The sequence below is a fragment of the Fusarium solani genome (genome assembly GCF_023522795.1).
Source record: "Fusarium solani strain SB1 chromosome Unknown bctg00000017, whole genome shotgun sequence".
Classification (NCBI taxonomy): Eukaryota; Fungi; Ascomycota; class Sordariomycetes; order Hypocreales; family Nectriaceae; genus Fusarium; species Fusarium solani.
The window spans coordinates 524,331-550,886 of NW_027072140.1; the positions used below are offsets into that span (position 1 = coordinate 524,331).

The following is a 26,556-nucleotide window of genomic DNA, read 5'->3' on the forward strand; positions in this document are numbered from 1 at the left end:
TATGGGGTTAGTCCTTCCGGACGGAATAAATTTCATTCATTCCTTCATTCATTCAGCTACAGTTGCCTGGGTTACCAACGAAAACAGTTGGCAATTTTGCGGGGCAGAAGTCCGAGATGAGGAGCCACATGAACTGCAACGAAATCTTTATCCACACTTTCAGGCATAACTAGGTAAATAGCCCACGTTAACTAGGCTACTTTGTTTATTCATCAACTATTTGTTTATTTACTTCCGTCTGGCTAACAGGTCCAACAGGACGACTCACGTCAGCAGCGACATCTTCCAGAACCCGCTCAGGAACTACCGGTACTCCGTATTCGCCATTCACAATGTACGGACTGTGGCCCTATGACCTCGCGGATTGCGAGAGCGAGCACGCTCCTACCCAGTGGAATGCATTCAAGATCCCACAAACAGTAGGCTACATCTGCGTCTTAGAGTGTTTGACCTTTTTTGCTGAGTAAAGCAGCTTCTCGAACAGCCACAGGCAACTCAGTCATCAGGACTCCTGGCGCTGCCGAATGAGCTGCTGCTTCAAATATTTATGCATGCCGGCTCGGTCGACCAACTCTTCCTGGCACTCACGTGCAAGCGGCTGCTTAATATTTCCTCGATGACAGTCACAATGATCCCCTGCACATCCAAGCATCGTTCTTCTCGCCTGAATTGCTCTGCAATGCTCGCACTTCTACATGTCGTACGGCCATTAGACGCTCGCGGTCGCTTCAAGAAATCTTTGGCGCCATGCTGCGATTGTTATCGGTATCGGCCCAAGCGGAAGAGCTACTGGAAAGGTGTGGAAAAGCGTTACCCTAGGGAGTCCGCTTCTGGAATTCTGGTAGGTCACGACTCGATTGTCGACTCATGGAGCAAAAAGCACTCGTCCTCATACCAGTGTCCGGAATGCTGGTGCGAAGAACGTATAAATAAGTACGGGCATCTGATGGATCGTGAGGATATACGCTAGAACAGTACGAGACACAAGCGGAGTGCGCGTTCACTTTTGCGGGTCAATCCGGCAATGTTATAATGGATTTATCGCATTACCGAAACCATCTGGCGTAGGAAAATCGATCGTGAAAGTCTGATGTAATGTAGGGCAAAACAATCATTGTCGACAAGGAAGGTGAGAAGAGCAAGCATTACTCGCATGTAATAGTCCAGAGGAAGATGTATGCAAAGGGTGATTGATGGTAAAGTTGATTAGTACGTTACTGTACGGTATGGTAATTACCCGATAGACTGAAAATGATGCGTTTTGGCTGTTCTCAGATTTGCTAACAAGGAGCGCTCGCTACTCATATTCCACGGTGAGTATTCCGCTCTAAGAACGCTGTCTTTGCCAACCAAATATCCTCTGAAAAGCTTCGATGTGACCGACTTCGCTCGCTTGAATCACCAGTCACCTTCTTGACATCCATCGCCTCCGACTTCCACGCTCGCTTGTTCGGCACCAGCTGCGCCAACGGACGCCGAGGCGGCTCGAGTAGCAAAGCCCGTTCAAAGTCGATCACCATAACCCCGTTGGTCTCAGAGTTAAATAACATGTTCGCAAGCCGCACATCTTCGTGGATCACCCCCTCTCGATGCATGGCTCTCAAGGACCGAATGGCCTTGTCTTCGAGTGACCTGTTTATGTCGCCAACCTTCTGTGCTTTGTCGATGCTGCACCCTCCCCAGGACAAAAATGTCATGTGCACCACGTAGACCCGATGGTCATAGTAGTAAATCTTGTTCATCGATCGGAGGTCAATGGCACCCAGGAAGACAGGCACGTAGACGCCTTGGATAGGCTTGAGACGCTCGTAAACAGCAGCCTCGTGCTCGAGATCTTTGATGAAAGCCCGCACCGTGCCCTTGCTGACAAAGGTGTAGCCATGCGCAAGTAGGGTCACTTGGAAGAGCACACCCCGCGCACCACCCTCCCCCAATGGCCTGATCCCGTCATCAAGAGACTGTTCCAGCTGCTTCCAGAGCAGGCGAAGCCATTCCTCATGATTGACGGGATGACGTGCGCGGGCGGGAGCACAGCTCTTGCAGTGAAGTGCCACGTTCGGGCACTTTGGGTCGAGAAAACCTCCCCTGACCATCCCAAGAAGGCATTTCTGCGTACAGTACTGCCGGCCTTGCTCGCTACCTCCTCCGCGCGGCCGTCGCGCCAGCCGCTGGCTCCGCCTAGTTCCTTGTCTTGTGTTTCGTCCAGTTGGCGTAGGTGTGTCCGGTGGCTTGGGCGCCGACTCGTCATCAGATGGTTCCCGCCTGTCGTCCTTCCTCAACGACCCCTCACCAATCTGGCTCTTAGCGGTTCGACGTTTCCTTCTGCGGGGCAAGTGTGGCGTCCGATCGACGCCCTTGTAGGTGGTAGGTTCATGACCAGGTGAGTAGTCCGATGACGCCGATCGTTCATTTTCTGGGATAGAGCGTAATGTCGATTCGAAGTCCTCGGCCCATGTCTTCAAGTTCCCCATAGCTCTTTGGCGTTCCTCCTGCCCATTCTCCCGTCGTTCTCCTGGCGAACCGAGAGCCATGAGGGTGAAGGCAAGATATTGACCGACAGCCGAGCAGATATGGAGGTTGTTCGGATGAGCTGACACCTCCGGACCAGGCTCCGCTAGATGATAGTACAGCGTCTCAGGTTCGTCCCAGTCAATCTTGAGAAACACGATGGTCTCGCCAGTAGTCAAAAGCCCATATTCAAGTCCACTTTCAATCATGTAATGGTATGTCTGCGTGATGGCAGATGCCGTCAGCTTCTCTGCGTGGTACTGGAAACGCGCGTCAGGGTCTACAGAAGTTGGAATCGTCTTTCGGTTCACAACTTCCTTGTGGATGTCCATGGCGCGGAGACCGAGACGAAGATGCGGAGCGGTCAACTTGTGAGGCGGCTTATACTCGGAAACGTAAACCATAGTGCGCCGGGAAGACAGGGTATTGTCGGATCGATAGACGCAGATTTGGTCCGGTCGCAGCTGGTTGAGGTTTCTTCGATGGTCCGGCGTCCGCGGTGGTGTCGCTGGGGTCTGGGTCTCCCTGTCCACGACTTCCTCGGCGACGTCGCTGAGGGCATGGGGATGGTTCTCAAAGATGACACCATCTCCGATCTGAAAGGCCCTTCTGACCTCTTCCACCAGTTTGAGCTGTTGTATGATGGCTCTGACCGGATCCTCCACGCTATTATGCAGGAAATATTCGAGCGTCTTCTCGTCTGCTATCGGCCGTTGAGAGATCCTGTTTCCCAAGCCGGCCAGGAAAGTTCGGTTCTCGAAAACGCGGCGGTCGGTAGGGAATGAATCGTAGAGCGTGCCGAAGATGAGCTTTTGTTGATCAAGGAAGTCGGACCATGGCCTCAGATTTTTGGGACACCACTTGTCACGCGGATTTGTAATAGAACCCCTCGAGGTTAGATTTGGATCTGTTTCGATAGCAAATCGGGAGAAAACGGAGGTATGGCAGGCTGCGATGTACTCGTCAAGTGTCGTGAGTCGTGTTTGTTCCTCTGACGCTTCGGCGCGTTGCTGTTCCCGCTCAGCGCGTTGCTGTTCCCTCTCGGCGCGTTGCTGTTCCCTCTCGGCGCGTTGTCGCTCCTCTTGTCGTTCTCTCTCCGCTTCCTCGGCGCGTTGCTGTTCCCTCTCGGCGCGTTGCTGTTCCCTCTCGGCGCGTTGTCGCTCCTCTTGTCGTTCTCTCTCCGCTTCTTCGGCGCGTTGCTCAGCTTCCCGTAGGCGCCTCGTCAGCTCTTCTACACTCCTTGATCCATCCATGATGCGTGGGATTGATGTCTCGGTGAGGATCTATTTCGAAGGGTGGAAATTTGCATCGCAAACATGTGTTTTGAAGCTGGGCCTAATTAAAGTGGATCCCGATTACGTTGCGAGGGGTTACCCGAGTGCTAGCGCAGCCACCGCGAACTTCCTTCGTCTCCGAGACTGCAATTTATCACCAAACTTGATGCATCATTTTGTCAATACAACATGCACCCGTTCGTTTGACATTGACGACACTGGATCAACACTGTGCAAACAGAAAATGGAGGCCGTTATAGCGTCCTAGACGGGCCCTCAGGAGCTCCACTAACATTGTCGGATGCATGCATGGCAGAACAGCAAGCTTGAACACAGGCTTTCCAGAGTCACCCCTTGGACAAACGGCCTCACAAACGAGACCATACCCCCTTTAATATGCTTTTGACCTGTTTGGAAGCCCTAAAGAAATTTTGATGCCTTTCTTCTTGGGTTCAAAGGCTTGAACGCTGCGATTAAATCTAACTCATCTCCCGCCTTGCGAATCTTTTTCACCGGATACACTTGCCTCGCAGGCTGATCATCTTTGATTTCAACTTCTACCCATCCTCTTCTGTCCCTATCCTGCCCGCTTGAGTCTCTCTGGGTCAACCTCGTGCCCGCCATGTGCCAAGATTGCGTGCATAATGGCTGCACGGTAAGTCCATCCTTGCACTTGTGGAAAGACGAGGCCTAACCAGCTTCACTGCCAGATGATAGCTGGCGTCAACCTCTTCACCTATCTCGAAGCAGATTCCAACAGACAGCCCTGGACGCTCAAGTTCTGCTCGGGTCTCGAGGCGAAGCTGATGATGGCTCTGTCGAAACGGCTGAGAGGTGCATCGATGGAATTCATCGACCCAAACAATCTTCCCAAAGGTCCGCTGCTTCACCAGTTGATTGACGACATAGATTTGGACTTCAAATACACAGCTCGTCTTCATAATGTTGTTTTCCGTATGTACTTCCGTGCGACCCTCGGTGCCCACAGCTTATTGACGACATATACAGGCGGCTTGGCTGCGCAAGCCAAGGGAATTCTTTCGGATGCGATCGCGTGGGAAGCCATCTTCAAAGTCGAAAACGGGAGAGATGAGAACCTCTTCCAGTGGAGAGTCGGTTTCATCTTGAACGATATGGCGACCGTCGAAGATGCGAAAAAGTACATTACGGCCAAGCGCATCGGCGAGGCTCAGAGCCAGGAACTATGGGGGCCACAGTTCGTGGCTGATCCATCTACACTTCCTTCAACTCAAACTCCGGGTTCGGCTCCATGGCAGTATGCCAACCAACCTCCAGCACCGGCGGCTCCGTCACAGCCAGTGACTAGTGGCCCTCAACCCGCCCACGGCTTTGAAGAAGGCGTAGATAGAATCTCCGCCTCCCATCTGTGCTTCGACTTCGAGTCTGTACCAGAAGCGCCTGCTACCGTTCCCTCCACTCTAGAGGTCAGCCAGCGTAGAGGTCCTTGGCGACATGGTCATGCCCACGCTCACGCACCTGCTATTGCTTCACCTCTGTCTACTGTTCAGTCATCCTCTCTCATGGACGCAGACGCACAGCTGTCGGCTCTTCCTCCTTCGCAACCTTAGAGAGGCATGTATCAGCCGATTGCCCACGCCAACGTACCCGGCAACCACCATTCTACTCCGTTGTCGGCGGGGAATCAATCCTCTGCTGCCTCCGCCGAGGCTGCTGGGTCTTCCTCCCGCCGCCGACGGCCTGTTGGAAATATTGCGCAGGGGTGCTGAGTGCAGGTATTTAATTGAACTTGATTGTTAATTTTTGAGATGAGAGTTCTTGTCGGGTTTATATCTCTAAATGATTCCATCTAGGACTTTGAACTCTAAATCAAGGACTTTCAGATTGCTGGTCTAACTCCGAAAGGGAAGGGGGATCCTCGGATTTCCAACATCTGTTCCTCTAGCTCAGATGGCTTGCGTGATTTAGGGATAGTATCGCGTTAAGACTGTATGCCTTTCTGCCGGCAACCTAGCTTCTTAGGACAGACTTGATAGTTTGATGCGGCGCGTCGGACGCGTAATTTTGGGTCATTTTGAAAAGCACGAAGTGCAAGAAGAATATTTGCCTCACTATTTGATTGAGACATCTTTGGTGGTTGAGAATCAATTGATCAATTGAAAAGAAGAGAGATTCAGGGATTTTTGGGACACTCGCTTGTGGAGAACGTTATCTGTCAATCAATTGCAATCAATGTCAATCCACCCCTAAATTGATCAATAGTAATCAATATCAACCTGCTCCTCCGCGGAGCCGCATCAATCAACTGCAATTTGGCCAGAATTGAATTGAATTGATTGAGTAGCAAGCCTGCCTCTGAGCATCTTAAGACCACATTTCAAGCTTCATACTTGACAACCAAAGAGACTGATTTGGATATTCATCCAAGACTATGCGTAGATAGTCATGCCAATCGTCGTTCCAACAACCGTTGGCAAACGTAGCCGTCGAGTATTCCCAGTAGGTGGGATACCAGGACGCAAACTCCCAGTCGATAATGACTAGAACTCCGTTATCCTGTATGATGATGTTCTTTCTCTGAAGGTCATTATGGGTGAAGATGGGAGTGCCATCGCCACGAAGGACAGTTGGCAGGACATGTTGGTAATACCGAGCCTTGTGGGCCATACGCTCGCCGGTTTCGAGGGAGTATATTCGAATGATCCAGTCTATCAGTTCATCCTCGGTTGCAAATGATGTCTTGATCTCGTTGGTACCCCGCGTCGCCGAAAATATATCGTCGAGTGGCGGCCCGCCGTTGATGTTGCCGAAAAAGCCCGGGTGCTTCAGCTGCCGAAGCTGATCGAAGTATGCCCGAAGAGTCTTGGCGATGGAGGTTTTGCGAGCCTGGTCGAGGCTACCCCACAAGTTCAAGAGCGTCGTGCCCTTCACATATTGCATGACAATATATGTGACGATGCTCTGCTTCTCTCGACGTTGGTAGATGGCGTAGACCTTAGGGACTGGCACCGTCGTAGATTTTGCGACGTACAGCATGTTATAGGCCTCGACGGGTTGAACATCAACACCGAACTTCATGACAAATCTCTGCTGCATTCTCACGAGGCGAGCGCCGCCAGGTTTACTGGGTAAGATTTCAGAGCCGTCTATGTCATTTGGAGTCGGCAGCGGAATAGGATAGTTCTGAGACCGGTCTATGAACAAGACATCGTATGATATTGGCTCAGACATGGCGGATTTTGTACCGGGTGACAATGACGTTGTTGGCGACTAAGGAAGCACTTGTTGTTGTTGGTCATCTACTGAACGAGAAATAAAAGTAGAAGAAAGAAAGGAGGGGTGCTGGTCATTAATTACTGGGCTGGATTTTTGGCGCCTGAGGTAGCCTACCCGCCGAGTCGCTAAGAAATGAACCTAATTCGAGGAGAGCAAACACCAGACCAGATTTGCAGGGGGATGCACCTCCACTCTCACAAAAGTCTTATCAAAAGATCATGAAATTACTATTAATCGCGCAGCTTGAACCCTGCCAAATGCCGAAACAGGGCTGAGTTTTTTTTTTTCCCTGGTCGAGGCACAGCCATCCTCTTAAGCGCCGGCCATGGTGGTGGCTTCCAGGCCGGCGCATATCACCCTGAACTCCTCGTCAACCAATACCAATGCGAGGAAGCCCAGTCAGAGATATTCAACGAACACATGAATCTTTTTGGATCCAACACTCAAACCCTGGCCCCTCTACGACGCCTGCCCTGAAACCGCTGTGTTCCAGGGTAACTACCAATCACCCTCACGAACTGGGCAATTCAGGATCTTTTGAGAACCAACGCAGCCGCTTGGTCCCGATCTTCAATTTTCAATTGGCCGAAAGAAAGGAAGGATATTCTTAGAACTAAAATACTTCGAACACCCGTTAAGTTGCCAAGGCAAGGGACTTAACGGCTGAATATTCAGCCCGAAGGGTAAATACCGTATACCTGCTATTAAACTCTTCTGGGGGAACCCCCTTTCGACTGCGGCGGTAACCAGCTATTAAAACCACTTCAAACCTGTAGTAAGGGAGTTGACTGATAGACATAGGGGTCCCTCTACCACTTCCTGTCAGGCCCAATCAACTATATACCGTATATCGAGTTCCCCTTTCCCTGTAACTTATAGGAAAACGTCATTTAGTCAGTGTAACGTGGTGGATACGGCGGATCGATCAGCTGTTGAGCTTGACGGCGTTGTTGGTCAGCAAGGCGCATTTTCATCCCTGCCTTGTAGTTAGCCATAAACGCAGTACGTAGGAAACGCAGGCGTATAAACCTTCCGTGGGCGTGTGGTTATAGAGGTTCTGACGATCGAAAGGCGCCTCGAGGAGTAGGCCTTTCAGCGAGGTAACTCGTGAGACTGCAACATAACTAATACCGGCCTGGAAGTCGCGTGTAGCGAGGTCAGTAACTATCTGATCCTTCGTTAGGCTCTGGCATTTGTGAACAGTGATGGCAAATGCCACGATCATGGGAAACTGCGTGCGGGCGCAGGTCTCGTTGCCCACTAGGAAATCACGCGTGACTGGAAGGATGGGTACGATTTTCCTGCCCTCGTTAGTTGTTAGATACGGCGGTCCGTCGTAGCTATCGAAGTCCACCATGATAACGGCCGGGGGGTCTTCCCATGGGTTGGCGCCTTCATTCCAGGCGACATCATATATCGTACCCTGGGCGCCATTAACCAGGCCAGCTGGTTGCCATAAATTGGTTGTGAGCATTACCCTGGCGCCTCTAGCAACAGGAAACTTGTTGGATAGATTGCCAGCGTTGTCGCTTGGCGCCTGCCCCGCGCCTCTGCCCTGATTCTTGGCCTCCACCTGTATTGCCGGGGCGTTGAGGTGCACCATATGCTCGTAATTGTATTCGTTGACCCGGGCCTTTGTAGAATACACCCGCATAGCGGCCTTGAATCTGTCAACCTCGCTGTGCGTTAGCTTGGCCTGCACACGACTGCTAAGGAGGTTCCAGGAGGGTATAGATAACTTGACTTCACGCAGTTCTTGCAAGGCCTGACGGAACCGGGCCTGATCGTCACCAGTCTGGCGCTGTACCGTGGTCAGGGAGACGGTGCGGTCAAATAACCGGTAGGCCACCTGTCCTCTCCTTTCCAACGAAGACAAGCCAGTGCTGGTGGTTGAATACAGGGGCTTTTGTCGGACGGGTGGTAGCTGGAAGAAATCGCCCACAAGCAAGACGCTCACACCAGCAAAGAACTCGAGGCTACGCTGTGGAAAGGCCTGTCGCAGGCGAGAATCAATTCGCCCGAGCTATTCAAGTCCTAGCATGCTCTTCTCATCAATGACGAGGTATTTGACGTGCCGTAGGCGGGACTGAAGGGCGGCTGCGTCAGCTGGGCGAAGGTCGGTAAAGGCACCGCCTACTGGGAGACGGAGCAGCGAATGTATGGTGCTGCCCTGTATCTGGTTACTCGCAACGCCTGTTGGCGCTACGCGGCAAATAGGGCTAGGATTCGGCAGGGCAGCTGCCTGAAGGTGGGAGGAAAGCACCTTGATAAGGAAGGACTTGCCCGTGCCACCACCACCGTCAACGTGGAGAAGGATTTGAGTAGGATTTTGCACCTGGAAGTGACCCATGAAGGTATCGTACACTAACCGTTGTTGCGGGTTGAGATGGTCACGCCAGTGAGGGCCAAGAACCTCCACATCGTTGGCTATAGGGTTGCTAGCGATGAGGTCTTTCCAGTAGCTGTCTCGAAATTTCGGATAAGTGCCCACATGTCGTGTCCAGTCGTAATTGACGTCGATATCGCGGCGGCCAAGTAGGTCAAGGCCTTCCTGGGTAAGGGGGTTGTCAGGTAAAAGGGCGGCGAGACGGATCCAGTCTTCGTCATCAAATTCCTCCTCCACCGGCAAAGCCTCGTACTGATCCTCTTGAGGTTGTAATCGAGCCTCTTTTGGCCGGCCGTAATGGTCATCACCATGACTGTGGTGCTGCCAACAATAGGAGAAGGCCTGAGCGTGAGAATTAAAACGCTGGCCGTCAAATGTGAGGAGCTCATCATGCCGACGATGTGGGTGGTTCAATGTTAGCTTTACGCGGCAGTAATCTGGCCACTGTTGACCTTCTGGATCAGCCTGATAGCGAGGAAAGTAGACCAATACACGAGGCCTGCCGTTGACGTTGCCTGGCTGCCATGGCTTCCACTTGGAAGGGTCCCTAGAGCGGAAATTCCAGTATTTGAGAAAGGAAACATAGGTCAGGTCCTCTAGGGCTTCTAGGCGTCGACAGTACTTTTCGTAGACGTTGGGGGCCTCGTCAACCTCATCGGCGTCAATCCGTAGGGAGCGGGAATGCATGTCAGGATTACGGCAGTCAACGTATAGACAGGTTCGTGAGCCCTCCTGTAACGGCAGGCCGAGGAGCAAGTGGCTGACCTCCTGCTTCGAGTAGTCTCGCTCGGCAACTAGCTGATTCAAGAGCTTTGACGTGAAGGAGATCAGCGGGTTGTGGTCCTTGACCCGGGGCATCAAGGCCTTCCCAATCTGAGCAAACGACTCGCTCTTCTTTTCCGACTTGGAGCAGTATTTGGCTGCGTAATCGATCACCTGCTGTAGGCTCGTGCAGGGCGAGACATCTGTATTGGCTAGCCACGCAACGGTAAGTAAGCGGTTGTAGTGGTTCATCTGGCTATCGTTCCGCTCGCCCCTGAAGCTCCAGTGCTTAGAATGAGGAACCTTTTCAAGGGAGGCTAGTAGGCGCTGCCCGTGAGGAAATCCAAAGCGGCACTCTACCTGCTTGGTATGCTTGTTGAGCTGCATACAGTAGTTGTTGCAGCGGTGGCGTTGCACACGGTTGACTACCATTGATAGGAACTGAACTGTAATGGGATGCTCCAATAGATCGCTGATCAGGGGATTCCCTTCCCCAGGCGCCTGTATCCGCTGAGGCTCTGGGTTAACAGCAGATACGTGATATCCCCAGATTCGGGCGAATCGCTCCTGGGACTGACCGTTGTCGGAATCTAAGTCTGGGTGACCACTTAGCCAATATAGGCCGTGGTGGTGACTGGAACCCCTGCCCTGCCACTCATAGCGACCCCAAAAGTCCGTTAGGTTAAACTTCTGCTTCAGGACAATAGTCCTGAAGAGCGTATAACGCTTATGGAAGTGATAAGCGGCAATGTGGGCGTTGTCTCGCAGTAATTGCCGGGACAGAGCCATCCGCGCCGCCTCAGGAGCTGCTTTCCACTCTTGGAATCGAGGCATATGACGATATAGGGACTCCCAGTGGTAATCAGCCGCACTTGCTGTAACGAAAAGGCCAGGCCTGCCTAGATTGTAGGCATATGCCTCCAATTCTTTCCTTTGCTTATACCAATATGGACGGGTGCCCCTGATTACGGCCGCTTGGCGCGTGATCGACTGGATCAGGGCCTGAGCCTCTGGCTCGTCAGGCTTAGCCATCGCTTCCTCTATGTCAGCGCGCGTAAGGGGTTGACGGCGGCCTTCGTGTTGCTTGACTAAGTAGTTGCTTCGCTTTCTGACCTGCGCACGTAACAGCGTGTTGAGGGCGACGAAAGGCCACGTCTTATGGCGGGCAAAACGTCCGTCTTGCCATCTCATCGCATGGGCAAGGTAGTCCTGGTACGTGACGCTCCGTAGGCGAGGCTCCACGAAGTCCGCCTTGCCGTCAGGGTAGAGAGTAGGGAACGCGAGCGTTAACAGTGGCTGGGAACGGTTGAATTCGTTGATAGGAGTCCTACGAATGGAAGGTAGTGGCATCTGGTGTTGAGCCTGCGCGCCGGGCGGCATATGCTCAAGATCGGCCATACGCTCAGGGTCAGGGGTACCATGAAGGAATCGGGACTGCAGGGCGTTGAATTCGACATCGGTAACCTGCAAATTCGGGATCGCCGATGCGTCTGCATCGCTAGGATCCTCTTCTACAGCCTCCTCAACAGGGCCTTGGGGGACCTCGCCGTCGGGTACGTCGGCCACTTGGCTAGCAATGGAAGCAACTATGCTGCCGTCAAGAGGAAGCCGTTGCAAGCGATCCTGCCTCACGACGATATCGCGATAGCCCGGGTGGTGGCGCTGTAGGTAATGCAGCCAGGTCAACAGGCATGAGCGGCGTACCCGGAAATCGCGAGCAAACTGCTGCTGGAAGTGAGGGTCGCCCTCCATATTAGGAGGCCGCAGGAGTACGATATCTAGATCTTCAGGTAGGACCGGGAGCTCTTCAAATAGCCTACCAACATTGCGAAGGAAGTGGACAACATGGCCGCGGTATTTATACTGAGAGCCACGTACCTGTAGGACCTTCACGTGTACGTGAACCCTAGCAATCAGCATCTCCTCAGCCATCGTTAGATCAGGTAGATTGCCGGGGACTTCCCCGAAGTCAAGGTTATTCGCAGCGCTAAAGAAGTAGGGCTCGTTAGAGGCTCTTTCCTTGTCTCGACTAATGCAGCGGCTGCAGATTTTCAAGCTATTTCTCTTCATATCGAACCAATGCTCCCGGCAGCGAATGCAACTATGCATCTTGTCGTCATTCAGGGCAGTATAGAACTCCCGCACAAGCGCCCGATCCTCCTCACTAAGGGCAGGCAAGTCAAGGTCCCCTGTAAAAGGTGGATCAACTATCTGATCAAACTGTCGCTCTTCAGCATGTGCGCTTTGACGTGTATAGCGGCCGCGACGATGACCCTGTGGCAATAATGAAGGAGTGGTAGGGAACGATTCCTGTGGTATAGGCGTTCCTAGCACAACAGGAGGCGTTGGAAGAGTGCCTTGAGGAATTGGCGTTTGAGGAATCGGCGTGCCCAGAACTACTGTTGGCAGGCAAAGGGTAGGAGGGATAGGGGAAGGTCCCTCTACCGCGCTTGGGGTAGATGGCCCCAGCAGAGGTCTAGGCGGTCCCTGGAGAGCGGGCGCCAGGCCACGGAATAAAGCAGGTGCGGCAGGAGGTTGTAAGCCGTGCACAGACGCAGGCGTTGGCGCAGCCCGCCTTGGAGGCGTCAGGTTAGCTAGAGAATCGGTCCTTTTCGTGGCTCGGCGTGGCGATAGCCTTGAGGCGATATTCCGCATGGCGGCAACGGCAGCTCGGGATCCGGTTTCCCGTTCCCTTCGGCGTGCCCTACAGCTAGCACACTCTCCTGTAAGCTTCGCAGGGTCCTTGACGCTTCGAAATTCGACTTCGGGCAGGTCTTGCTTGCAGGTACGGCAGTTCCGAACCGCCTGGGGTATATCATCCTCCATCTGACCGTATATATATCCACCTCATACCCACCTAGACTGCTAGATATCACTCGGGCAGAGAGGCTTTGCGACGGCTTACGTCCAATACCATGATAGATCTCGATAGAGAGGTTGTCTTTGAGGTAGTTAGATCAGGTCTGAATGATCAGGGAGGAAACTGCACTGCTTCCCGGAGGCAGGGTAACCGAGGAATCTTGAGAGGTAGGCCGGCTGCGGAGGTAATATGTGAACCTAGATACCGTTAGCAACCTGATGGGTTTGATTTGATAGATTCGACGGAAAGGGAAGCAGCCGCCACGTAGGTTAGTGTAAGGAGCAAGGGGCACGGGGCTTATTCAGTCAGAATCGTGCTTAGAAACCCAACATATTGATTGCATTGAAGAAAAGAAGAACCTGAAAGCTCTTGGAGAGCTTGCCAAGCTAGTTACCTAGTCAACGCTCAGGGGTTTGTGGGCCTTCATTTTGGTGGCCGACCAATTCGTGCACGAGTTGAGCACAGGCCAGGCCAATTGGCCAATCAGAAGAGGTTTTATGGTCTTCTTTCTGACTGAGTACAGGAGAGGCAACCCGACCACGGGTTGCGCAAAGGCCTTGAGGAACGAAAGATGGCTGTGGGAGTTTGTTCGGTAATTGAGATGAGATATGTTGGAAAAGGAAAAGCCAAGTTCAAACCTTGGTTTTGAGTTGGTGTTGGCCATAAATATACACGCTGGGAGACCAGAACCCTCTCAGGGGTAATCCCGGCAGCATCCTCGAGGTAGTGTAGGAAGTGAGGGGTCATGAAAATGCAAGAGTGAAAATGTCATGCAATGGAGACGCAATCTTGCATCTGCAGAATCATGCATCTAGCATGCATGATGGAAGACATGCTCTGTAAGGTATGTTCCAATGGGTTCTTAGACAACTTCCTAATAATTTTTTGGGAGATGACGGTTGCGATGCGGTCGGGGCGAGTCTGACGCGAGGGCCGTGATTGAATCGGACTCAGGCGCATCTGGACGACAGGTAATGGCAGGTTTCTGCGTTGAGCCCCTTGACGCGACGCCGGTCCTGATAGGCGAACTCGGACGGGCAATTTGCCTGGACGAAAAACATCATGGACATATCACTGCCCGTGTTCGTCTGGTCTCGAGGGGCTTGCGAGGATTCGATGGGCCATTGCTGACGGGAGCGGGGGTAGACATGGACACGCGGGAGTGGTGGGTGTCGGATAAGAACTAGGGATACCCTGGACGAACGCTAGAAGTAACGGGATGGTAGATGCCGCGGTAGGGAGAGCAGAATAGGAAGTGGGCGAGGTGACGATGGCTTGGTCTCTATGGATATAGAATGCAGGGTAGTTCTCGCGGGCCGCAGCATCTGGGGTGCGGGGTTCGGCAGATCAGAGCCCAGACGGACGACGGTCCGGGAAAGCTTCAGGTTTCAAATCCCTTCGAGTGTCGAGGAGCTCGTGGGGCAACCTGTCCCCATAAAAGGTACAAAGTACTTTAGTTATTGAGAAATTTCGCCGCAACTTAGGTCTCTTATCAAGTCACTCTTTATCGTCAATCGTTCATTGGGTTGAGCGCGCCCCCACGAGCTCCTCGACACTCGAAGGGATAGATGAAGAATGCGGGGTTTGGGTCATGGGCAAGGTCGATTGGCGGCAGAGACGTCATTGAAAGTGATGTATGTCAAATGTCACAAGTGAGATGTGACTGTAGGGGATGGAGTAGTGTTCTTTTCCTGTGAAGCTTGTGAATGAAAGCGAAGTGCCGACATGGAATCAGCTAATATCGGGGTAGCAACGGTTTCGGCTTGAGTGTGGCACCGACTTGAAGGATGGGAGTTGCGGCGCCACAAAGGGCAACGTCGGCAGTTGAGCAAGAGTCTGGGTTGTAGGCATACAGGAAGGGTTGTGGGTTGGTTAAGGGGACCATTAGTGGACCGCTCGGATACTGCAGGAACCAATGCCGTATTAAGGAGCATAATCATCATCGTCGAGAAGCGAAATCGTGCAACTAAAGAGAGTCCGACGCGGAAGCCTTGTGATCTACCGTCCGCCTGGAGTCATCGATGTCGAGAAGGCAGCAGCATGAAGCGGTTGGCCATGTGGGAGCCTGCTCGTTGTCAGCTACCGGAGGTTCCGCGCAGCATCAGCCACCGAGTCAGTTTCAAAGGCCCTCGTTACCGAGAGAACGTGGTGCACCGGAGGCCGCGGATCCCGATCCTACGGAACCAATGAGAGGCGAGGAAACCGACCAATGAGAGGGGTTCTTTTGGCATCGGAGGCGGGGCATAGACCTTTCGTTCCTCAAGGCAACAGGGGAAGGCGCACGTCCGCCGGGGGAAGGTTGGAAGCTGGGCGAGGTGGGCAAGTTGGCGGCTCCCTTGCGCTGAGTAGCCTTTCGGTACGAAGCTTGCAATAAAAGCCTGTATGCCTGTTTTACTAGTGGGTTGCTGCACGTGTTGAGAAGAGGGCGCGGTTTTAAGTGGTCGGCTCTGGTGGGTGGATGAAGAGACTTGGCCAATAGGGCGTGTGTGTGTTTTACCTTTCTTTTGCGTAGCCAATAAGACCTATGCAGCAGGCTTTGAGGAGAAGGCACCATTTTGAGCGGCACGATTTGAAGAGCTTAATGCGGAACTAAGAGACCTAGCCAATAGGGTGAGGGTGAATAATTGAGACAGTAGACCAAGGGACTGAGACTAGCAGAGATCAATCAGTTGCAATACCAAAGAGGGAAAATTGTCAATTTGAGTATAAGAAACTGCCATGCCAAGATGTCCTGGTGTTGAGACAATCGGGCTTTTATCACTCGCACTGGTGTTGAAACCGCACGCTTATTTCCCCCACATATCAACCTATAAGTTTTTCAAATCCAATAAAACAGCCCAAAATACCACACACTATCACTATACTATGCTACTTAAAGTCTCTTTGTCGGATGCCTCTTGTTCCTGCCACCTGGTTCGGTAGTTGATGACCTCATATTAGGACGAACGGAGGATCGGAGTGTGGCAGATATGTTAGGTGATCGAGAGTCCTCGTTTTCCTTCGCTTCACCTTCTTCATGGTTATCGTTTTCATCAGAGTCTACGGATGTTAAAGGGGAGACCGGCGACACTGCAATGACTGGAGATGTTGCGGTAGTCACACTAGACCCCCTGAGTCTCTTGGGGACGGGGTTGTTCGAACTTGACTGAGATGATTGAGATGCGGAGATTGCGGGCCTTTTGTTCTGAGATGGAGTAACGGGCTGTTGGGATGGACCTCCCTGCGACGATTGTGATGATTGTGACTGTGACTGTTGCGCCTGTGAAGCTTTCTTTGAGGGAGATTTGAACATTGACCTCATCGCTGCGAAGCCGCCAGCTTGGGATGGGTCAGGTTCGGTTCTAGAGGGGGAGACTGTGTTGGAAGCAGGTACAGGTGGCATGCTCTTGTCCGGAAACGTCCAAGAGTCGGGAACGACAATGAAAACGTAGTCCTTCTCATCAGCTGCAGGGGCAGCCACCATAAGACGATGGTCAAGCAGGCCAACTACCTTGCCGACGCAGTGGAAGGGAACACCTGGAACAAACTGCGTATCTTTCCTATCTGCCATCTTCTTGCAGAGGAGAGAGAATGGTAAAGCGTGAATAGGAAAGAAAATAAAAACTTGAAACGGGTGGAAGCCTTTGAAAGGACTCTTTGATGGCTGACCCGGAGTGATGTAGGTACAGCACTGGATAAATGCACAGCATCTCAGCTGCGCATCATCCAACAGCGGGACAGAGTCCTTGATCAAGTGGGTTTGACCTGTCCCGAGAACCTGCCCCGTCAAAGAAACGACCGGTTGGATAAGTGGAAAGCCCCCACTATTACAAAGAGTTCGTGGGTCAATACTAATAGGTACATTAGTGGCAAGCGCGATAGTCGAACTCGAGCTAAAGGGAAAGGATAAGTCTGCTTACGCTTGGTATCCAAAGTCGCGTATGAGAACAACTGGAACCTTGTACACTTCGCCGTCACCATCTTCATCGCTGAAAACATCAGGCTCCCGTAGGACCCACTCCAGTGCGTAGGGGTGTACTTTGCCAGTGAAATGGAACCACTGATTCTCCCACTCCGATTCAACAATCTGCTGGTTATAGACAGAGAGGTTGAGACTAAAGTAGATCGGCAGTGGATCAGGGGATCGGTGCCCTTCGGGACGCAGCACAGAATATTCAGGCAGTGTCATATAGGGAGGAGGTGGAAGAAAAACCCTGCCAAGAGCTTCAACATTAAGGCTCTTTATAAGTTGTTCATCTGATGTAGGAAACCGCGTTGGGGTATCTGGCTGACCAAAAAAGAACATGGTCATATCACTACCAAGGTTTTTCTGAGAGTCATGAGGCATGCGCGGAGGGGGATGGCCGCTAAGGGTGGAAGTTGAGGTAGGATTTGAGGTAGAAGTTGATGAAGACAGGTAGGTTTGAGGATGTTTCGCTAGAGAAGTTGATGAAGACATAACACATTGAAGACAGTGTGTGTGTGTGTGAGAGAGAGACAGAGAGCAATTGTAAGATAAGCCTGCAAGATTGGCATGCAAATGTACAGAATAAAGAAGAAACACATCAGATATTTATGATCGATTAAATGATATAGTATATACAATACGAAGATCGATACCACTTGGTAAAGATACAGTACTTCGTTGCGCAGAGAGGATGGGCATCGCCGATCTCCATCCAACATTTTCAGCTAAGAGCTACTATCCCTGCCGATGCGGATACTCGCACAATTGAATTGATCAATTAACGTAGATGGAGAACAGATTTGCTTTTTCCATGAGTACAAAGGATTGGCCAAAACGTCAGCACATATCGCCGATCGTCGTAAAGCACCTTTAGTTAAGAGCCTTGATCCCTGCCAAGTGGATACTTGCACAGCGGAATTGATCAATCAACGTAGTTGTTGAACAGAATTGCTTCTTCCGCGATTACGAAGGATTGACTAAGATATTAGATGTTACCATTACAATGAAAGTGGGTGAAGGGATATTTTGATCTATTGGTATATCAATACTGCAGCGACCACAGCCATATGAATAAGAGGGTGGAGGAGTATGATGCCGTACTGGTATATTCGGTATAATGGCATACCGACTAGATAATGGGATGAATAATCAAGCCCGATGTTATTAATGTTATAATAATAAGAGGGTGGAGGAGTATGATGTTCTACTGGTATACCGGTGTGACGATGCTCCGAGCAGATGATGGGATGAATAATCAAGCCCGAAGTTAATTATCACGAAAGGACGAGGGTGAAGGAATATGATGCTCTATTGGTATGTCGGTGTGATGATGCTCCGAGTAGATAATAGGATGAATAATCAAGTCTGATATTGGGATGAAATTGGAAGAGTAGGTAAAGAAGACCAAGGTGGGATAGACCTATCATTTATTGGTAGGTGGGTCAAGACAATGACGATCGACGATATTACCATATAGTTTGATAGGTGTAATAGAGACGAAGATGACGTGGGAGTATCGGGATAGAATCGGATCAAGAGGAGAGTAGGACCGGTTGGCCCGGTTGGTGTGGGAGAATCGAAATCTGCCCCAGAATGTACCGATTACAAAACAGCATTGTGAATGGCATCAACCTTTATCGTTCATATTTATGACACTATTTGGCTTAATACACATGATTACACACCCTAAGAATATTCGTACATACGCTGTCTTGTAATGGATTCGTCCTTACCTGCTCTACTTGAAAGGTTGCGTGGTCGAGCGCCTGGCAGCACACTCAGCAGTCTCGGGCTGAAGACGTACAATGATATCTTTGGTGCGGGAAACTCGAATACAAACGCAACACCAAGAGAATCACATTCTACTGTCCAACCAAGCACACCCGGTCGTATTCCGGGTGTCCAGCTTGTGGGCCCGACATTAAGGAGGTCGCTCCCTACTGTCCAACCGAGTACACTTTGTGATATTCCAGAACCCGTACCTATAGACGCGGCACTAGAGGGACCACAATCAGCGGACCAACCAAGCAAACCAGGTAATCACCAACAATACCAATCAAGTGTAAATCAAATCGACAATGCCAATGCGCAAACACAGGCGGCAGGAAACTGGATGAGCCGGCCACCACCAGGGAGCACGACGCCGACACAAGTGCCTCCAAGAAAAAGAGGCAGACCGCGAGGTTCTCGTGCACCAAGGCGGAGAGATGTTCGAGAAGGAAATCGGGTGCAGGAACATCAGCCAAGTGCATACCAAGTCGACACCATCAATACTCAAATACAGGGACCTGAAAGCTGGATGAGTCGACCGCCGCCAAGGAGTACGACACCAATACAGGCGCCTCCAAGATCAAGAGGCAAACCGCGAACTTCTCGTTCATCAAGACGGAAAGAGGCCCGGGAAAGAAACTGGCGGCAAAGGAGACAAACCCAACAGCAAAGACCACTGGTTGCCGTTGGGACCCCCCCAGCCAGTTCCCAGTTGCCATCTAATGCTCCACAGCAACTAAAACCTGTACCAGTGCAACCGCTTATAGCACCAAACCCCACACAAGCTGCAGAAATAAGCAACGCGAGCCAATATCACCCGCGCAATGCACTGGGCATGCAGCAATGTATGAGCATTCCAAGCTTTTCAGATGTGGATCAACATGGCCAACAAGAACTTGGCGCCAAGCGTAAGGCTGACCAACACGGACAAGAACAAAACAAAAGGCAAAATCGAAGACAGGTTGAGAATAGCAACCTTGAAGAGCAAACCCAGGCATTCAAGAGAGCTATTAAGCATCTGGAAGATGAATTTACAGAGAAGGAGAGAATATCCTACACAAAGAATTGGCGTAAGCCGGTCCCCCGTGAGAGGAATATATCCACAGTCATGGACTTTTATCAAGCATTTCACAACATGGACACCCTACCCATACACACATGCATGATATGCTATCAGAAGATCAGCACCATGGAGATGAAAGAGCTTAGCTGGGAAGAGTGGACGAATAGCGCAGCGATGAATAGCTGCCGCACGTATTCATGTCCCGATTGCTTCCCTGTTGGCAAGGCTATACCGAGCTGCGAAAACTGTGCAATGAAGATCCGCGAATGCAATATGGCGCGGGGCGGGAACTTGCATCAAGCACTTGGTTGCGAGCACCTGTACCCGGATGCTCTCAGAGACTTGACATTGGTTGAGGAGAAGCTGATCGCACTCAACACCCATTTCGGTTTCGTTGCAAGAATCAAAGTCACAAAAAGCACCAAACAGAGTACGGCATATGCACGGCATGTGAAGGGTCATATAACTGTGTTTCCAAACAATGTTCAAGACTTGGTTACCACAGTACTACCACATCCGCTTCTACAATCTTTGGAGGACATCCATATATCCTGGCATGGGCCGCAGAGACCAGCCCCCAGCGATCTATCCAAGTTGCTCTCAGTCCGGCGAGGAGCTGTGGAACGGGCGTTGCTTTGGCTAAAAGAATTTAACCCCCACTATCGGCGTATCGAAATCGACAAAGCCGAGTTGGATAGTTGGGGAGAGCCGGCGCACGGGGTTCCGAGCCGGATCTATGACATGATAGAGAGAGATGAACCATCGGCGTGGGAAGAAACGCGCACGGCGCACATTGTGCCTCCAGCAGAACGTGGAATGGATGACAATGAGCCCCAGTCACTCGAACAGATTGTGGACGGGCTGGGCAGAGCGTATGATGAGAATGATGTAAGTTACGACGAGGATCAGCAGCTCTATGACGAGCGCAGTCGGGAGGAGCTCGAGTATGAGGGCATGGGAAGCTTTCTTGATGAGATGCTTGCATCTGGTATGTTTCCACTGGATACAGCACCGCGAGCAACAGATGCCGATAAACTGCAATTTGCCATTGATACAATCAGAGGTGGACAGACAAATGCGCAGGCACAGCCGCCCAACCCGCCGGCTGGGAGCGCGCAGGATTCGCACCTTCAGCCATACATTCACATTTCAAGAGGCAACGAGTTTGCAGATGTCAATGATCTCTGGCATCTTGCAAAAGCATTTCCAACACTATTCCCGTTCGGTTTTGGTGGGCCACGGTGCAAGGAAGAGATGGAATCGGACCTGTGGAAGAACAGTGTCCAGCTCACAGGGCATATCCGTAATAGAGACGGTATTGGAGAGGGTGGAGAGGATGCGATTTCGCCAACACGTAATCTCGGACTTCGCGCATGGATGAAGAAGGTGCTGCAACGACATGGTGGTCGCTTTGCCAATCATCCGGCGTTTTCATTCCTAGTCTTCAACATAGAGGTTCGGTCTAGGAATAGAGGAGTAAGTATGGTGAGCGTGCGACGGACCGATTTTCCTGAGGTTGAGAGGATCATTCAGTCGTTAACACTAGACAGACTGGCGGAAGTGCAAAAGGAGTTAGAGGCTGGCGGGAGCACCCGAGATGAAGATATCAAAAAGCTCCTGCGACACATCTCATACTTTGGCTACAAACAGGCCATGTCGCAGGAGTCGCGGCTAGCCATGCGCAGAAAGATTAAAGCGCTCATCATCAGATACGGTATACCGGCGATTTGGTTTACGCTGAACCCTAATGACATTACGAACCCGGTAAAACTACGTCTGGCGGCATATCGAAAGGAGGACAAGGCTGGCGCGGAAGCAACCCTGCTTCGGGCCCTTCAGGATAGGTATGAGAGAGTGAAGCTGGCGATAACCGACCCCATAAGCTCTGCCATCTTCTTCCACCGCGAAGTAGAGATGTTCTTTGAGCATTACGTCAAGGTTGGGGAGGAATCTGTGTTTGGTCGGATTGGACAGTATTTCGCCGCCGTCGAGACCAACGAACGCGGTGCTCTTCATGTCCATGGTTTGCTATGGCTCGAGAGGAACTTGGAGCTCGGAAACTTCATCGGTGCTCATGGAAACGGGGAGGATGATGAGAGTGCGGCGATGGAACGGGAAGGAATCCTGAAATATGTCGATTCTGTCTTTGCCGAGGTATGTGCATCCATATATCCACGTAACCAAAAGCCAACGTAGGTCGGAAGCTAAACTATTATCTAGGATCTGAACGAATCTGCTGCCTTTAATGAGGAGAGCCAGACTAGGGTGGTTTACGACAACATATCCCACTTGATGACCGATGCAGGGCGCTTCTCTGAACAGTTTGACGATGAAGCCCACTTTTGCGCGGGCAGGGTCCAGATGCATGTCCACACCGCAACTTGTGTCAAATACTCTCATAACAAGGAGGGAGGGAAGAAGCCCACGTGTCGATTCCATGCGCCTTGGAAGCTCTTTACAAAAAGCGAATTCGGCGCGGATGGTATACTTCGGCTCCAACGCTCACATCCCATGATCAACCGATGGAACAAGCCAATGGCGGTTGGGTTGAGGCACAATCACGACATCTCCTTCATCGGAACCCAAAGCAAGACAATGGCGCTGATATACTACCTGACAAACTACGCCACAAAAATCGAAGATCCGATCTGGAAGAGAGTGGCCATAGCAGCAGAGCTCTTTCCGAGTATCAGCACAACCAGCGCCGTCGGGCTTGGTGCAACAACTGCAAACTACGAAGCCAAGGCAAATATAAACCGCCAGTATCTGATGAGAATCGCAAACCGAATATTCACCGAGAGGCCATTATCGCAGGTGGAGGTGATTGCGCACTTCTTGGATTACCCAAGTGAGTTCTCGAGTACCAAACAATGGTCATATGTGAATATGACAACGATGTACTGGGCAATACTCCGACGCTGGCCGCATCTCCAGCAATGCAGTACCGGTAGCACTATAGGCGACGACGATGATGGACCTATCGAGAACATAAGTGGCAATGGCAACGGCAACGACGCGGAAGCCAGCGCGGAGAGGGTCTTGGTGGGAAGCGATGGCAAGAAGCTACCATACATTGAAGCCTACCACCACCGTGGAGAGGTGCTGCAGACATTATGCTTCTATGACTACGTGTCGCTTGTTACATTACAAAAGAGGATAGATTCATCTTCCAAGGAGTTGGTGAAGATAGAATTTGAAATGAACTGGAAGCCGGGAAGGGACTGGGTGCAGGTTCTAAGACCCCCGGGGAAGTATGCAGTGCCATGCATGAACGGGTTTCTCGATATGGACTTTGATATTGACACAAACGCAGACAGATACCGCAGGTAAGCACAAGCCATAGAACAGATGGGATGGATAAACGAGGAGCATACACTAATATTAGCACCAGAGCTGCAGTACAGCACCTCGCACTCTTTGTGCCATGGGAGAAGTTCACTACCGCAGCATCAGGCGATATTAATGAAATCTGGGAACACTGGAGACGGCGACTCCCCAAAAGACTCCAGACTATCGCAAGCAACATCCAGCTCTTGAAGCGATCAGCGGAAGATGCGCGGCGAGACGCGAAGCAGTGGGCAGTTGCAGGGGACGATGCCATTTTAGATGATATCGATGCTATGGGGGATGATATCCAAGATTCTATGGGCCCAGTAAAAACGTATCGCTCAGATCAGGTTGGCCAGCTTCGCCGACTGATGGAAACAGTACGGGGTGCCACAGCTCCCAACCAGGTGACCGCTGGTTCGGAGTCTCTCGTTAAGCTGCTAGATCAGCTTCATGAAGCCCACGCAGATATCACCGACTTTGCAGATGATCTTGAGACTGTCGCCCCTGCTGAGAGCCTTGAGCAGTACCAGCCAACTATGGTAGCTAGAAGCGAGCTCCCAATGCAACATCAGCTCAGGGGGATTAAGAGCAAGCAGGATAAAGCCGACAAGGAAATCGTGCAAAGAATCCAAGGCTCTGACGGAGTTCAGGATACTCAGAACACGGCTGCCGGCACAGAAGCATTATTGAACCATACTTTTGCGGGTGCAGGAGAAGATAGCATAGAGATATCGGAAACAGACACCAGGAACACTGATGGACCCAGCACTACGGTCGCTTCTGGACCGTCAACCACATTCCTCCATGCCGGTCGGCAGATCGCAAGCAGGTTCACCCTGAACGAGCGGCAGGAAATTGCCTTCCTTTTAGTATGTCGCCATCTCGACACCATCCCGGACGAAGGTGACAGCGATGATTTCGATAGCAGTAATGTCGAGAACAATGATAACGCACAACTATGCGAGTTCCTGGGTGGGGAGGGCGGCACCGGGAAGTCCAGGGTCATCGAGGCGTTGGCGGAATTGTTCGCTAGCAAAGACATATCGCACAGGCTGCTCATGACGGCGACATCGGGGGCCGCAGCAGCGCGGATCAACGGCGTGACTATTCACTCCGCCTGTGGGATGCAACCCAACGCATCCGACGGCAATACCGACGATGGCAGCACGGTAACCTACGTGGACGGTGATGCCCGAAGAAGATGGAGCGAAAAGTGGCTGCTCATCATTGACGAGGTGAGCATGCTGGGCCTCCAGACGCTCTCCAACATCAACAAGCGGCTTTGCGCCTCCCGAGGATCGAATCAAGATTTTGGCGGCATCCCAGTGGTGCTACTATCAGGAGATTTCCACCAATTCCGCCCAGTGCAAAACAAGTCGCTATTGACGCCATGGTCCGCCCTCAGGATTGCAGATGAAATGAGGGCGCACGCACTCTGGGCTCGATTTACCACCGTCGTTATGCTCACCGAACAGGTGCGCGCAGCGGGGGACCCGCAGCTGCAGCGGCTGCTGACTCGGATCCGGCAGGGGCAGCAAGACGAGTCCGACATGGAGCTTCTTAATAGCCGGTGCTTTCAGGAAGGCCGAGCCATACCATGGGGCAGGGGCATCACAGTAGTTACACCCCTTAACAGCAATAGATGGAGCCTGAACATGGATGCGGTCTTGGCCTTCCAGAGGCACCACCAGAAGCCAGTCCGGATATTTCTACCCCAGCACCGTTGGGGTAAACCCAGTACATTACCGGTAACGGAGGAAGAAGCTACGCTCATGGCCAGCGTCGGAGATGACAGCAAGATCTGTGTGCCGGCCACGTTCATGTTCGTGCCTGGCATGCCGGTGGTAGTGACCAAGAATATAAACCCAGGCCTCAAGCTCGTGAACGGGGCCAAGTACAAAGCACTGGAAGTTATACCAGACTCCAAGAGTTTCCCAGGGTATCAACTCGCCTCGAACATCATCCTCCACTTTGGACCACCTGCCGGCATCATCCTGTCGTCCGAGTCCACCAAGAAGTTCAAGTTTGATGACATGCCACCAGGCACGGTCCTGCTTACTCCAACAAGTGCCCAGATACCCATCGAGAAGAAGAAGAGGGCCAAGAAGAGGCCTTGGCAGAGGCACGAAGTGAGCCGCCGAGGACTCCCCTGCACTGCCGCGTTCGCATGCACCGATTACAAAATCCAAGGCGAAACCCTCGTCGAGATTGCGCTGGAGCTGCGAGGAACCGGAACAAAGCTGAATACGACAACTGGACAACTCGAGCCAGGAAAGTGCGATCCGTACAGCCTGTATGTGCAGCTATCGCGGTGCAAATCGCTTGATGGTATTATGTTGCTGTCAAAGGCGCGGGTGCAGGACATAGTCGGGAATGAAATACCACAGGAAATGTTTGATGGCGAGGCTAGGCTGGAACAGTTGTGCGAGAGGACAGTAAATGAGGCCCGATTATCGTTATTGTCATATCCATCTGCACAATACTAGCAGTAATGTAATTTAGATAACTGTTGGATTGTGACCCTGTATTACGAAACCTCTGATAGATCGATATGCCGACCTTAGTCAGAGGCGGCGTGAGATGACATAAAACCCCTCTCGAGAAAAGAGGGGGCCGCGAGGCATCCTAGATCAATACAATCATCATCTTTGGTCTCCACACTCTATTGACCATTAATCCCTTGGATTGAATGTGTGGTACGCGATCCAACAATAACTAATACATTAATTACACCTAACTCAAGCATAAGAGAAAATGTCATAAAATATAAAGACAAGAGCAATAATGCGATCACACAAACCGAGCTCGCACGTGCATTTCACGTGCATTTCACGTGTGTCTTAACAGGAAACCCTCAAAAGAAGACTCCTTTGCACTTAATCTCAGAGAGCGAATGAGAGTTCACATGTGCGCATTGCCAAATGAGGAAGAGAAGATTGGCACCTCTGAGGGGCATTCGGATGGGGTTAATCCGGACCAATAGGAGGTGCAGTTACGCTTCCTAATCGGGTAACCACTTAATGCGGGTGGGGGGAATCCCAGAGCTTAAGAAGACCTTTCGTACCGAAAGGCAAACGCCCTTCGGGCTGAAATATTGCTAAAGATAGTTCTTACCAACACCAGCCCTGGGCCTACCTACCCGTGAAGGTAGCATATATGTAGAATATAAACGCAGGCGGCTTCTTAACCATTCCCTCCAAGTCAGAGTTTAACCTCCCGATCCGCAATAGTTGCCGCAGCCACCGCAAGACCTTAAGACAATCTATCTCCTTTTTCTTTTTCTTTTTCTCCCCCTCTCATCTCGCAAGAAGAAAACGAAGGCCCAGCTTTTCGGAAACCCCAATTTCAATATGTCATACCATGCCGTCTACCTTATTGAATACGCGGGAATGCCGCGGAATC

The 26,556-nt window shown here is 51.5% G+C and overlaps 6 protein-coding genes across 6 annotated transcripts; 2 read left to right on the forward strand and 4 right to left on the reverse strand.

The window, feature by feature from the left end:
- Nucleotides 1-1,301: 1,301 nt before the first annotated feature.
- MRS44_018857 (uncharacterized protein) lies at nt 1,302-3,761 on the reverse strand (the record flags this gene model as incomplete). Its single annotated transcript, XM_065615361.1, has 1 exon — nt 1,302-3,761. The coding sequence occupies one exon, from the start codon at nt 3,759-3,761 to the stop codon at nt 1,302-1,304; it is 2,460 nt and encodes an 819-aa protein (XP_065471433.1).
- Nucleotides 3,762-4,492: 731 nt separating this feature from the next.
- Nucleotides 4,493-5,371, forward strand: MRS44_018858 (uncharacterized protein; the record flags this gene model as incomplete). The annotated part of the gene is made up of 1 exon (XM_065615362.1): nt 4,493-5,371. The coding sequence occupies one exon, from the start codon at nt 4,493-4,495 to the stop codon at nt 5,369-5,371; it is 879 nt and encodes a 292-aa protein (XP_065471434.1).
- A 754-nt stretch (nt 5,372-6,125) lies between these two features.
- MRS44_018859 (uncharacterized protein) lies at nt 6,126-6,992 on the reverse strand (the record flags this gene model as incomplete). Its single annotated transcript, XM_065615363.1, has 1 exon — nt 6,126-6,992. The coding sequence occupies one exon, from the start codon at nt 6,990-6,992 to the stop codon at nt 6,126-6,128; it is 867 nt and encodes a 288-aa protein (XP_065471435.1).
- A 935-nt stretch (nt 6,993-7,927) lies between these two features.
- On the reverse strand, nt 7,928-12,840 carry MRS44_018860 (uncharacterized protein; the record flags this gene model as incomplete). Its single annotated transcript, XM_065615364.1, has 3 exons — nt 7,928-8,013; nt 8,067-9,060; nt 9,109-12,840. 3 exons carry the CDS (start codon nt 12,838-12,840, stop codon nt 7,928-7,930), a joined length of 4,812 nt encoding a protein of 1,603 aa, XP_065471436.1.
- A 3,077-nt stretch (nt 12,841-15,917) lies between these two features.
- On the reverse strand, nt 15,918-17,213 carry MRS44_018861 (uncharacterized protein; the record flags this gene model as incomplete). The annotated part of the gene is made up of 2 exons (XM_065615365.1): nt 15,918-16,848; nt 16,945-17,213. The coding sequence occupies 2 exons, from the start codon at nt 17,211-17,213 to the stop codon at nt 15,918-15,920; spliced, it is 1,200 nt and encodes a 399-aa protein (XP_065471437.1).
- A 2,429-nt stretch (nt 17,214-19,642) lies between these two features.
- On the forward strand, nt 19,643-25,718 carry MRS44_018862 (uncharacterized protein; the record flags this gene model as incomplete). Its single annotated transcript, XM_065615366.1, has 5 exons — nt 19,643-19,669; nt 19,723-21,978; nt 22,045-23,150; nt 23,210-25,447; nt 25,700-25,718. The coding sequence occupies 5 exons, from the start codon at nt 19,643-19,645 to the stop codon at nt 25,716-25,718; spliced, it is 5,646 nt and encodes a 1,881-aa protein (XP_065471438.1).
- Between the last annotated feature and the right edge of the window lie 838 nt (nt 25,719-26,556).